Here is a 13,142-nt window from a genome sequence, read left to right as displayed (position 1 = left end):
GTGAGACTGTTTACATGCCCGCAGGAACTGGAAGAGAAACTGGACATTCTGCTGAAGCAGTTCCAAGAGGCGGTGAACGAGAAGATGAAGTGCCAGGCGGAAGCCGACGCCACCACCGCTACCATCGACCTCGCCAATCGGCTCGTCAACGGACTCGCTTCCGAGAAAATTCGGTCAGTTTGCTATAATCATCATATCTTATGTTATGCTATAATTCATTACACATGATTTGAAATACAGTAGGTTTAGCAGTAGATCCTATCCCTAGTTAGTAGATGTAATTTCCGCCCACAATCTGGCGATAGGTAAACCAGCCACCAAATATGTGCTGTTATGTAACAGCTTTGACGTGAGGTCGCTAGTTATTTGGCACGGTAAGGCCTTCTCCCGAAACTGAAGTGGAGAAGTGGTGGCAGATTATTATTCTAGATTAGAAGTAAAATAGAATCTCGATTTTCCATAAGTGTTCTACGTTAATGAATATAAACGGTTTTTGATCAGTTGGTCTCAAACGGTGGTGAACCTGAAGGAGTCCGGCGTGCTGCTGCCGGGCGACGTGTTGCTAGTGACGGCGTTCATATCATACGTGGGCTGCTTCATGCGCCGCTACCGACAGCAGCTCCTCAACGAGGACTGGGTACCTACGCTGCAAAAAACTAACGTAAGTATTTGTACGGATCATAATAGAGGCCATGAATAGAGGCTGTTATTATTTTTTTGCTAAATTTAACGGTAAACCATTGTTACTTCTATCTCATTCCCTAACACCGTCGTTGCATGACCCACCTTTGCGGTTTGCCATAAGTTATGATACTTCCGGTATAACAAGCTGGAACTTTATAACTGAACTTCATTTGAACTATCCAAGCAGGGATAAAATAATACATTTACGTCGCCAGCCAAAAATCGAGACGACACCGGACCTGGACCCGCTGTCGATGTTGACGGACGACGCGCAAGTGGCGGGCTGGAACAATGAGGGGCTGCCCACCGACACCATGAGCACAGAGAACGCTACCATCCTTACCAACTCTGCGCGCTGGCCGCTCATGATCGACCCGCAACTGTGAGCACAATTTTTTTGCGTGAGGTCGATGATCTATTTTCAGCAATCCTGACGCTAGGGTTATTACCTATTGAACCGCCAAAGGCAGCCGCCGACATGCCTCGTGTAACGCCTACGTACATTCTTTAGTTAGTATTACCCGGGACCAGCGGCTTAGCTTTCCGAATCACGAAATCATTTTATTATTTGTAATTATAGCCGTACATACTTCCTTCTAAGTTAAGACCTCCATTCACGCCATTTTCTAATGGGAGGCAGTACGTTTTCAAGGTATCAATGAACTATTGATCACTTCTATTAATAAAAAAGTTCGTCTTGAAGTTCCTGACACACTGATTTACGCATTGCAGGCAGGGCATAAAATGGATAAAGTCTCGCTATGGGGACGGGCTGGTGGTGATTAGACTGACGCAGCGTAACTACTTGGACCGCATCGAGCGCGCCGTGAGCAACGGAGACGTGGTGCTGTTGGAGAACATCGGCGAGACGGTCGACGCCGTGCTGGAGCCGCTGCTGGGCCGCGTGCTCATTCGCAAGGGGAGAGTACTTAAGGTACGGACATATAAACATCAACTATACGTCCCGATACTAGACGTAGGGTTCTCCTCAATTAATCGGAGGGGTATGGAGTATTACGTAGCACTCGCCCGTGCTTAGAGAAACTTACAAAGAGAAGAATTATCGAGATTTTTTTCTGATTCGGACAGGATTTGTTCGGTTTGCGGGGACGACCGACTTTCCACTTAATGTACTATTTAGGCCGGATCATCAGCAATTTTATATTAATGTTGGCGTAGATCGGCGACAGAGAGATTGACTTCAACCAGTCGTTCCGGTTCATCATCCAGACGAAGCTGGCCAATCCTCACTACCAGCCCGAGATGCAGGCGCAGTGCACACTTATTAACTTTACTGTCACCAGAGATGGGTAAGTGTACCTATTATTATTACTGTTTCATTGTACTTATAGTGCGGGGCTCCTAAATCTCTTCACTAGCGGTTACGCGTACATATATGGTACTTATTTTGATTACAAAAAAATATTTTCTAATTTAATTGCCTACAGTCTAGAAGAACAGTTGCTAGGTGAAGTAGTAAAGGCTGAGAGACCAGATTTGGAAGCGTTGCGTGCAGGGCTGACCAAACAACAGAACGACTTCAAGATCACACTGAAATCGCTGGAAGACGACTTGCTTAAGCGGCTGTCTTCCGCTGGACCTGACATCCTTAGCGACTCGGCTTTGGTTATCAACCTCGAGACGACCAAGAAGACTGCCGCAGATATTGAGGTTAAAGTCGAAGAAGGCAAGACCACTTCCCTCAAGATTGACGAGGCTAGGGAGAAGTACAGGTAACGTCTAGATATAATAATATAACGTTTCGTCTCAATGCTTAATTTGACTCCTGAATATATACGTATATGCTTTGTCAATGCATTGTTACTTATAATAATAATATGTTGTACGAAACAGGCGAGCGGCGACCCGCGCCTCCCTTCTATACTTCATCCTGAATGACTTGCACAAGATCAACGCGATGTACCAGTTCTCCCTAAAGGCTTACAGCGTCGTGTTCAAAGATGCCATTGCCAAGACTCCCCCAGCCGAGGACCTGGAGTCAAGAGTCGCCAATCTGCTAGAGAGCATCACTTTCCAGGCAAAAACTTTTTAACGATTAAGGACAATCTCTAGAGATAATTTCTATTTATCTACTGCAATTTGTGCGTTTCACTTGTCACTTCACATGTTTTTACTAGTTACGCTTTATCGTAGGTGTACGTGTATACGAGCAGAGGGCTCTTCGAGAGGGACAAGCTTGTGTTCCTGTTTCTGATTGCACTTCAGGTAAACCTGCTGATTTAACTCGTAAAATAGGATACAAATACGGCTTTTCTTTTTTTAATATGTTTTACATAAAGATCTTTGTGCGTTTACTAACATGACTCATGCAGACGTCAAACGTGAGTACAATAAAAGTGTGGCTGAAATGATCACACGACATCTCTCTCCTCCGGGATTCTCTTAAAATGCATAAATGTTTTTGTCATAATTTTAATTATCATAATCTTTTTGCATAACGTTTTTAGCATAGTAGTACTTTCCCATAATAACATCTAGGAATACTGGTTTGTAAGGTATAACTTATTTTTGGACTAATATTTGTTGGTATAAATTTAATACGCATATAAATAAGTATCCATAATTCTTTTTTAGAATAATAGTCTTTTGTCATAATTGTTACAAGGCATGTTTCTTACATACGAAAAGTATACTGAATGATGACCAACAGCATGAAATAGTGCCAAAAAATATAAAAAGTCACAATCATGAACCAAATGCAGCCAAGGAAAAGTAAGTTTCGAAAATGTTCAAAGTTGTGCCAAAACTTTTCTTATTCGGAGTATAGTGTTTATGCTTATAATAATTATGCTTATATATCAATGGTGCTAATTCCTGTAAATACCATCTAATTTTATTTTAGGTTATATCTGTCATTTTCTTATCCGCCGAAAAGGAAAGGGACGGGTAATCGACAAGCATAAAATTTATGGAACACACGTCAATTTTAAGCACAAATCTAAAACAACCGTCTAAAAATTCGCCCGGGTTATTCATTTATTTACTCATTCTTCCTAAAATTAAGAGCTGTCAATCATCCGTCCCTTTCCTTTTCGGCGGATAAGAAAATGACAGGTATAACTTAAAGTAAAATTAAGAGATGTCTGCAGGAATCGGGGCCATTATTGTCATTAATTATTATGCTTATAGTAGTTATGAGTTTCAAAATTATGCTTAAAAAGTTATGACAAATTAATACTATGCGTAACTAATAATAGGATAAGTAATAATATGCCATGGTAAATTATTACATAAAAATTTATGAGTAAAAATGGAGAACCCTCTCCTCCTCCTCCTCCCCTCCCCACCCTCATCTTCTTTTTATCTTTCTCTACTTTTCAATGAACAAGGGTCGTAACATTCATCGATAGACATTGGAATAATACTGCTTCCCGTTTATATTCTATAAACTCAACAAGATTGAAAGAATTGTTATGAATATAACGTGCTGTTTGTATTAGGTGCTGCAAGCGGACGGCAAGATCGAGCCGAAGGAGTTGGACTTCCTGTTGAAGTATGCTGTGGCCCCGGAACCTTCGCCATACTCCTGGCTGTCCAACAACAGCTTTGGTGGCATCATCGCCCTTGCCAAAATGGAAGCTTTTGAAAATCTTGATAAGGATATCGAAGGCGCATCGAAACGGTAAATGTGCTAGGAAGTAAGGAAGTTATCGAAGAGTGACATTGTAAGTCAGAATAAAAAAGGTGTGATAATGTGTGAAGATGTAGTCACGGGAGTTGTGTAAGATATATTTAGATAGTTCGAATAAGCGTTAACAGTTGGGTTTGTATTATCTCTTATGTTGGTAAAGGAATGTGAAATATCATAAATAGTGTGCTTATAGATGGCAGAAGTACACTGACGGTGAGGCTCCCGAGAGAGACAAGCTGCCGGGTGAGTGGAAGAACAAAACGGCGTTGCAGCGCCTGTGTATCATCCGAGCTTTGCGACCCGACAGAATGTCATACGCCTCTAAGTAAGTTTTTTTTTATCTAGCGCTGTTTTCTTTTTACCTATTATTTATTAGAATAACAAATTGAGGAATGCATGCTTTTTATAGCGCGTTCTGTGAAGAGAACCTGGGAACGAAATTCGTTGAGGCGAGAACACCTCCACTAACGAAGTCGTTTGAAGAGTCTAATTGCACCACCGCCATGTTCTTCATCCTATCGCCTGGTGTGGATCCTCTAAAGGTAATTGGTTTCTAAGGAATAAGCAGCATTTGTTTATCAATTAGTCCTCATGATACAGATTTAGACTGATTTACAAATGAATAGAATAGAATAGAATAGAAAAAGTTTATTATAAAAGGACGCCACATACAAAAAAAATAAGACAACAACATCATATCTATCCACTAAAACAATTACAAAAAAAGCAGGATGTTTGTCGAAATGATCATAAGGTGGTGGTGGACGTCCTGAGATAAAAGGGCCTCACTCAGCACAAGTCGCGGCGTGAACCACGACGCTGGTATTATGTGGACCCTGTCGGGTGACGCACAAACATCGTGCTCCATAAACATGTGTTAATGGTGTATATACATTATAATATATACCAAATTACTGCTTACTGCAAATTACTGCAAAAAATGCTTTACTGATGTCAACAGAAAACGTTTTGATTCTGGGGATCTGGGAGGGCTAATATGCACAGAAGGTACGTTATGTCCGTATAGAGTAAATATAAAATCAACCATACTGTTTAATTAATTTAATGTTAAATAGCAGAATTGCTTTCACACGAAAAGTCACAAGTGGCCTTTTTAGATCCCCTGTAATCAAATGTGACGATACTTTATATTCTTGTACAGGAATTGGAGAGGCTTGGTCGCAAGATCGGCTTCACGACGGACAAGAAGAATTTCCACATCGTGTCGCTGGGGCAGGGCCAGGAAGTGGTGGCCGAGGAGGCCATGGGCATTGCGTCCGCCAACGGTCACTGGGTCATCCTGCAAAACATCCACTTGGTTGCTAAGTGGTTGCCGGCTCTCGAGAAGAAACAAGAGGAAATGTTTGAAAATCCGCTGCCGCAGTACAGGTAGACTGAGATCCTACTAATGTTATAAACGCGAAATTAATGAGTGCGGAAATCTTTCTCTTAAATAATTACAAATCAGCTATATCTTATTCTCTTATTTATGAGAGAGAGAGACTATATTTCTTAATTTTATTGAAATAACGAATTGATTCCTATCAACATAGATATTTTTATCAATATCGTCACGCGTTGGGTGCCTCATGACGGGTACAGGCGTCGTGGCAGACCTCGAAAGAGATGGCGTGACGACATGGACGCTTGCCGGAGGGACTGGCCGGAATACGCACAGGACCGCGAAAAATGGAAAGAGGAAGGAGAGGCCTTTGCCCAGCAGTAGGATCTTGTAGGCTAGATTAGAATATTTAAATTAAGTACATAAACTTTGTGTCCTACATAATTTGGACGAATATTTTAAAAGTTACGACGAGATGAAAAAAGTACGCGCTGCTAAAATGGACAGGTTCCACAAGCCACCGGGCACAGAGCGGTTGAACGCATACGCAATACCTAAATCATATACCTACCTATGACAATTTGGGAACTGCACCAATACCTCTAAATCACCTATTAAATAACAACAAATTCAACATAAGTAACTAGTACTACTACTTACTAGGCGACTTTTTTTTTTTTCAAAACAAGTTTTACATTGATACTAATATATTTTTTACCATTTCCTGCCACTGGTTGCCTAGAAGAAATTGTTGTAGAACAATACGGTTGCTAGTTGTGCTGTAATATAGATATCGCTTATGTAAATAATGTATGTTTGTTGAATGTTGAATAAATTAACTGGTTTTCCTCCCAGATTGTTCCTGAGTGCAGAACCGGCCGCGTCAGCAGAGTACCACATCATCCCACAGGGCATTCTAGAGTCTGCTATCAAGATCACCAACGAGCCGCCTAGCGGGATGTGGGCCAACTTGCATAAGGTCTTTGACACAATTCATAGCAATAACGTTTTCTTAGTATCGTAGTAGTGCCCCTGGAAAAGTAACTTGACACTAACCTACGACTTCGGCGATACCTACAGACCATGAGATGCCTGCGGTTTGGGGGATCTGTTTGGCGTGTAAACATTTGCAGTGAATTTTAAACTTTCGAAATCTGTCATCAGCTCCAGAATGTTCGAACCCTAACACGCACCAGTAGTAACGAGTTCGAGGGATTAATCAGTGGCCCACTAACCTCTTAAATAGTTTGAACCAATTTTACACTTCGAACAACAATTTTGTGCGAAGATTGACAAGGGTTTTGCCGCACTTAAATGACTATGACAGGAGGGTGCTGGTGTGCACCAGCTCCATACATTCTTCTTCTTCAACAACTGCCAAAAATTCAGTTTTCTTAGGATGTGACATTAGTTTCAATTATGGCCACGTGCCAAAAAAATCCTTGTCGCTCAATAGGTCATTTGACTACGTTGTTATGTAGCCTGTTGTCGGTCCACAGTCGCTAGACAACTTCACCCAAGAGACGTTGGAGATGTGCAGCAAGGAGGCAGAGTTCAAGGCCGTGCTGTTTGCGCTCTGCTACTTCCACGCTGTCGTTGCCGAGAGACGCAAGTTCGGGCCCCAAGGATGGAACAGGTATGAACGAATGAATGATTAGGGCTATTAGGGTTTATTTTTTCTAAAATGATCACAGTTCAAATTAACATATATGTATACATATAATCCATACATCAACCCGCAGCCACGCCTGATATTCGTTCCTAGATGGATATGATGAACAGTGCCTACCATGAAAGGTTATCAGCTTATATATTTGAAAAGCCACACTTAGAGCAGTTCAAATGTACACAACCAAATGTAAACATTATGAGAGCTGGTCTACGAATAAATTATTTATTCGTAGGAGCTGGTATTTTAAAAAGCATTTCCTTATTCAGCACCAGCAAATTAGGGGGCATTCATCGTCCATACTTCCGGTCCTGCTACGGATGCACATGCATGACGGTATGACTTATTATGTGTGTTATTCCTTTACCAGATCTTATCCGTTCAACTTCGGTGACTTGACGATCTGTGTGTATGTGTTGTTCAACTACCTGGAGGCAAACCCGCGAGTGCCGTGGGAGGATCTGCGCTACTTGTTCGGAGAGATCATGTATGGTGGCCATATCACCGATGATTGGGATCGTCGTCTCTGCCGCACCTTCCTGCTCGAATACATGCAGCCAGAACTCGTGAGTTACTAGTCATTGCCTAGACAGCTTATATAACACGTGCGATTACAATAGGCTCGTCTGCTTAGTTTCTTCACAGAAGTTTCAATTAGGTCTTCTTGAGGTGCCGCGACTGCGCGGAGTTTGAATAAGATTGTGATTACCTAATGAAAGTCTTGAAACTAATGAAACTGAAACGATCAACAACAGAAATGTACAAAAGCGATTATATAAAAGCAAACAGGTACCGTAGTCTGGTGATTACGTAAATGCTGTCGCCTAACTACGACAAGATGTATACTTGTTTATAAATTGATGAATGTTTATTGATGAATTCACCATTTTGTATTGTCATACAAACTGTCCGTTTTGACGTTTTGAAAAAAATATCTCATCTGATTAGGTTGTCATCCAGCGCCTACTCTACCGATCGTTGTTTAAATCAGTGTATTTTGTTTAGGTGGATGGTGAGGCGCAGTTAGCGGTCGGCTTCGTGTCCCCGCCTAACTCTGATTACCAAGGGTATCACCAGTACATCGACGACTTCCTGCCCGACGAGACACCCTACCTCTACGGCCTGCACCCCAACGCTGAAATCGGATACCTTACCACTGTTTCTGAGCGTTTGGCTAAGGTAATTTAGAAAAGCTTGTGTTTAGCAATTTAGCAGATTTTAAATAATATAAAAAAATACTGGTAAACTGATTGCCAAAACAGAAAATATTGCTTTGTTATAGATGCATTGAAGTCTTTACTTTACGCGTCATTTTATTCCCTAGGTGGTATTTGAAATGCAACCCCGCGATGCAGGTGCTGCAGCCGGCGGCGGAGCAAGTAAAGAAGAGACGGTATGTTATAATTAATTGTTAATAGTGTAAGGGTGTTTGTTGCCTTCGTCTATCACCCAAGAGATGACTTACTAAAACCTAATAAAAATCTCCAACAGGTAAGAGGTATACTGGAAGAAATTATGGACCGCGCCCCCGAGCCGTTTAACTTGGCTGAGCTTATGGCGAAGATGGAAGATCTAACGCCGTTCACTATCGTGGCGCTGCAGGAGTGTGAGCGCATGAACCGCCTCATGGGGGAGATCAGACGTTCGCTAAAGGAACTTGAACTCGGCCTTAAGGTAATGAGATAGAAATTCTCTTTTGACTAGATGTTCTTGTGAGATAACTCACCTGATATAAAAATAGTTAATAAAGTATTTAACAAATATGTTAAACACGAGCATCTGATGGCATTAGTGGGTCATTGTCTGCAAGTCTACGTCTATTTTATGTATTCTCCTTCTCTGGTGTGGGTTGTGAGGTCAAAGTTAGTGATTATTTAGAAGATATGAATGCATGGGATTAACTGTCTGAGAACTGATATTAGGCAGCTAAATTACTCAATTTTATACCAATATTTTATGTTTATTTTTTTAAAGAACGTCTAGGGCCCTGTGCCGAGGTTTTTCTTGCAGCTTCTTTTCCCCGGCTATACAGGTTGTGAGAAGCTGCAGTAGTTTTAGGCGGATGAGACGTTCGTTATGTAAAATTGACGATTCAAAGTGTAACTATGTTACCTACTGAATAAAGATATTTTTGAATTTGAATTTGAATTTAAAGACAGAGCTAACCAACCATATTTTGCGTCGAACGTAAGAGATAACCCATCAAACCGTTGGGGAAGCATCCAGATAGACCACGGTGCCTGAGTGAATGGCAGATACACTGTCTATTTATATGTTCCTAACCGATTAGATAGTCCTGCTCATCTTACTTGCTTTATTTACTAATTTCCTACTATTTGTCCAGGGCGAGTTGACGATCAGCAGCGCCATGGAGGACTTGATGGAGTCGTTGTTCATGGACAACGTGCCGGCGTCGTGGACCGCCCTCGCATACCCGAGTCTGCTCGGGCTCGCCTCCTGGTTCTCAGACCTCTGCATGCGGCTCGTCGAGCTTGAGAACTGGTCCGGAGACTTCAATGTGCGTCTTTTTAGATAAAGTAGTATGTTATGTCGTGGATGAAGAAGAACCTTATATTTACGGTTTATATCATAAATTACCTTAATGATTTCGCCGAGAGCGCAATGGTTAAAAGACACAACGAAAAATGAATGGAATTGTTAAGAGAATGGTTTGGTCTACACTCAAATGGAAATCGAACTCGTGACTCCTATCACCTCCTATCATGTCGGAATAAATATGTTTCAAATATATCTAGTGCCAACCTAATTTCAGGACCTGTTTCGGTTTGACTTAATAATCACAGAATAGTAACTACTGCGTAATCAATTGGTCATCGTCATATTGCAGCCTACATCAACGCAATAGACCTTGAGGAAACTTGTGAACGCGATATCATCACTAAGTTTGTTAATTTATATGTATGCAGCTGCCCCCGGCGGTGTGGCTGGCCGGGTTCTTCAACCCGCAGTCGTTCCTCACGGCCATCATGCAACAGACGGCCCGCAAAAACGAGTGGCCGCTCGACAAGATGTGCCTCAACTGTGACGTCACCAAGAAGAGTAGACAAGACTTCAAGTAAGTATCATATTATAACATAAAAAGATGACCCTGTGAACTTCGTATCATCCTTTTCACACCCATACTTGCTCATCGTTTACACACCTTCCCTGTACTTCAACATTTCAAGACTAAAATTAGGCAAATAGTTTCAGCCGTTCTCAAGTTTTAGCGAGACTAACGAACAGCAATTCATTACAGAATGTGAGTGACGTCGTAACGAAAACTTTGAGGGATGATTTTGAGATTTTGAGTTGATATCAAGTGCAACTACTAAAAGATATCATGAATTTTGCGATAATTCCACTTGACATTAACTCAGGATGATGGTCTGAATCATCCCCCTGAGGATTCGTTACGATGTCACTAACAGCCTGTATATACGAGGGGAGGTCAAAAAGTTCGCGGAATGAGGGGGAAGGGGGTCGAAATTAAACACGAAACTATTTTTCCTTTTCAATATATTCTCCCTTAACCTTAACACATTTTCCGGATCTATCAAATAATTTGTTTATTCCATCATAAAAAAAAGATTTCTCTTTGCTGTCAAAATAGGCCGAAATTGCAGACTTGACTTCTTCATCATCGCCAAATTTTCGTCCACGCAGTTCCTTTTTCATTTTTGGGAACAAATAATAATCGCTGGGGGCCAAGTCTGGACTGTAAGGCGGGTGGTTTAATTTTTCGAACCCGCATCGGTGAATGGCAGCCGTCGCAACATGGCACGTGTGGACGGGTGAGTTGTCGTGCAAAAGGAGCACACCTCTTGACAGCTTTCCTCTTCTTTTTTCCTTGATAGCCTCTTTCAATCTATCCAGTAAAGAAGCGTAGTAATGTCCCGTTATAGTCACACCACGATCTTTATAATCAATCAGCAAAATACCTTCTGTATCCCAAAAAATAGTGGCCATGATCTTTCCGGCCGATTGTGACACCTTAAACTTCTTTGGAGGAGGTGTGCCTTTTTTTATGCCACTGCATCGACTCTTGCTTCGACTCAGGTTCATAGTGGTGAACCCAGGTTTCATCTCCAGTAACAATCCGGGCCATAACTTCTTCCTTATTCTCTTCACAGAGCTCTAAAAACTGGCGAGAACACTCGACACGCTCGCTTTTTTGAAGTGGCGTGAGCATTCTTGGAACCCATCTTGCGCTGACCTTAGTCATCCCAAGATGTTGATGTAGGATATTTAAAATACTTGTTTCGGATACACCGACCATTGCTGCAAGGTGCTTCTTCTTCAAGCGGGTATCTTCTAATACAAGTTTCTCTACTTTTTCGATGATTTCCGGTGTGGTGGCCTCAATGGGCCGTCCGGAGCGGGGGTCATCTTCAATCGACTCTCTTCCTTGCTTGAAAAGACTATGCCACTTGTAAACCATGGTTTTACCAGGGGCAGAGTCCGCGTAAACTGCTAACAGCTCTTGAAAAATCGTCTGAGCGGATTTTCCTTGCTTGGTGAGGAACTTAATGACGGCGCGGTGTTCAATTTTCTCCATATTCGCTGAGTTCTTCCCGATTCACTTGTTTGCTGGTCGATAGTTCAAACGTTAATGACCCGATTTGCTTCAAACTTGGTACATATACTGTTAATGAGGTGTGCAACTAGCGGCTACCTGTACGAGCAAACCAACCTCCTCCAACCCCTCCATTCCGCGAACTTTTTGACCTCCCCTCGTAGATACATTCTCCAGACCTGTGCTTGTAAATCCTACTGAAATAGAAGACTGAAATAGAATAGATGTATACAATCCTTCCCACTGGACTATGAGTTAGTCTCAAGTTATCTAGATAGCAATATGACTAACTACATTAAAGACACACATGAACATTTGCGCTATCAATGTGGGCCTGTTATTACTCAATTTTAAAACATAATATCGGTTAATAGCGCGCCGCCGCGTGAGGGCGCAAACATCCACGGGCTGTACATGGAGGGCGCGCGCTGGGACACGGTGACGGGTGGAATCGTGGAGTCCCGCATGATGGAGCTGTTCCCCATGATGCCCGTCATCTACGTCAAGGCCGTCACACAGGACAAGCAGGACACGCGTAATGTGTACGAGTGCCCTGTCTACAAGATTCGGTTAGTGCGTTTACTTATGTCACTGTCAATTACTACATTTTATTTGCCCATATTTCGTATGCGGAGATGTGCAAGAATCGACCCAATCACCGCGAGAAAGTGAGCGACAGGCATCTTCTCTCTCGATCTTACGCTGCTGAGATTGGTTGATTTTACACAGCTACCACAGTTGCTTACTGCTTTTGGGTAGGATTCACTCAACGGAGACCCGTTACCCCTGACGGAGTACTCCTAATTCTTATACAGGTTCAGGCGTTTGTAACAAAGTATAGTCTACGATCTATTAGAATGTACCACATTTATATATATCGCGTGATTGTTTGTACAGCATGCGCGGCCCAACGTTCGTGTGGACGTTCAACCTGAAGACGAAGGACAAACCCACTCGTTGGACACTGGCCGGCGTCGCTCTGTTGCTCGGCGTCTAACTCTATCCCGCATTTCGCCTCCTAGTTACCAGCTTCTGATGTGCAAGTATTTATGCTCTTTCTTCCTATCTAGTTTTTTAATAATCGTTTTTAGTAATATTTGTAAAATAATTTATTTATCATTGTTATTTCTATATTTATTAGACTAATAAATGTGTTTTTATATAACTTAATTGTTTTCTTGAAGAACAAAAATTTAAAAGCAAGCATTTTTGAAATATG

General features: G+C 41.9%; 1 protein-coding gene across 1 annotated transcript in view; it reads left to right on the top strand.

The window, feature by feature from the left end:
* Positions 1–12,979, top strand: part of LOC126375118 (dynein beta chain, ciliary-like) — a 48,045-nt gene extending 35,066 nt beyond the window's left edge. Inside the window, exons 64-85 of the mRNA XM_050021959.1 lie at positions 25–173; positions 502–661; positions 900–1,066; positions 1,417–1,618; positions 1,864–1,994; positions 2,133–2,417; positions 2,539–2,722; positions 2,839–2,910; positions 4,146–4,327; positions 4,530–4,661; positions 4,746–4,878; positions 5,499–5,725; positions 6,534–6,657; positions 7,178–7,314; positions 7,718–7,913; positions 8,353–8,526; positions 8,672–8,740; positions 8,839–9,021; positions 9,692–9,865; positions 10,275–10,423; positions 12,298–12,492; positions 12,821–12,979. Coding sequence (XP_049877916.1) covers positions 25–173; positions 502–661; positions 900–1,066; positions 1,417–1,618; positions 1,864–1,994; positions 2,133–2,417; positions 2,539–2,722; positions 2,839–2,910; positions 4,146–4,327; positions 4,530–4,661; positions 4,746–4,878; positions 5,499–5,725; positions 6,534–6,657; positions 7,178–7,314; positions 7,718–7,913; positions 8,353–8,526; positions 8,672–8,740; positions 8,839–9,021; positions 9,692–9,865; positions 10,275–10,423; positions 12,298–12,492; positions 12,821–12,920 — 3,525 coding nt within the window. The 3' untranslated portion in view covers positions 12,921–12,979. The remainder of the gene's footprint in view (positions 1–24; positions 174–501; positions 662–899; positions 1,067–1,416; positions 1,619–1,863; positions 1,995–2,132; positions 2,418–2,538; positions 2,723–2,838; positions 2,911–4,145; positions 4,328–4,529; positions 4,662–4,745; positions 4,879–5,498; positions 5,726–6,533; positions 6,658–7,177; positions 7,315–7,717; positions 7,914–8,352; positions 8,527–8,671; positions 8,741–8,838; positions 9,022–9,691; positions 9,866–10,274; positions 10,424–12,297; positions 12,493–12,820) is intronic.
* The last annotated feature ends 163 nt before the right edge of the window (positions 12,980–13,142 follow it).

The sequence above is a fragment of the Pectinophora gossypiella genome, chromosome 18 (genome assembly GCF_024362695.1).
Source record: "Pectinophora gossypiella chromosome 18, ilPecGoss1.1, whole genome shotgun sequence".
In the NCBI taxonomy this organism is placed as follows: domain Eukaryota; kingdom Metazoa; phylum Arthropoda; class Insecta; order Lepidoptera; family Gelechiidae; genus Pectinophora; species Pectinophora gossypiella.
This window is presented reverse-complemented; position numbering and strand designations above follow the sequence as displayed.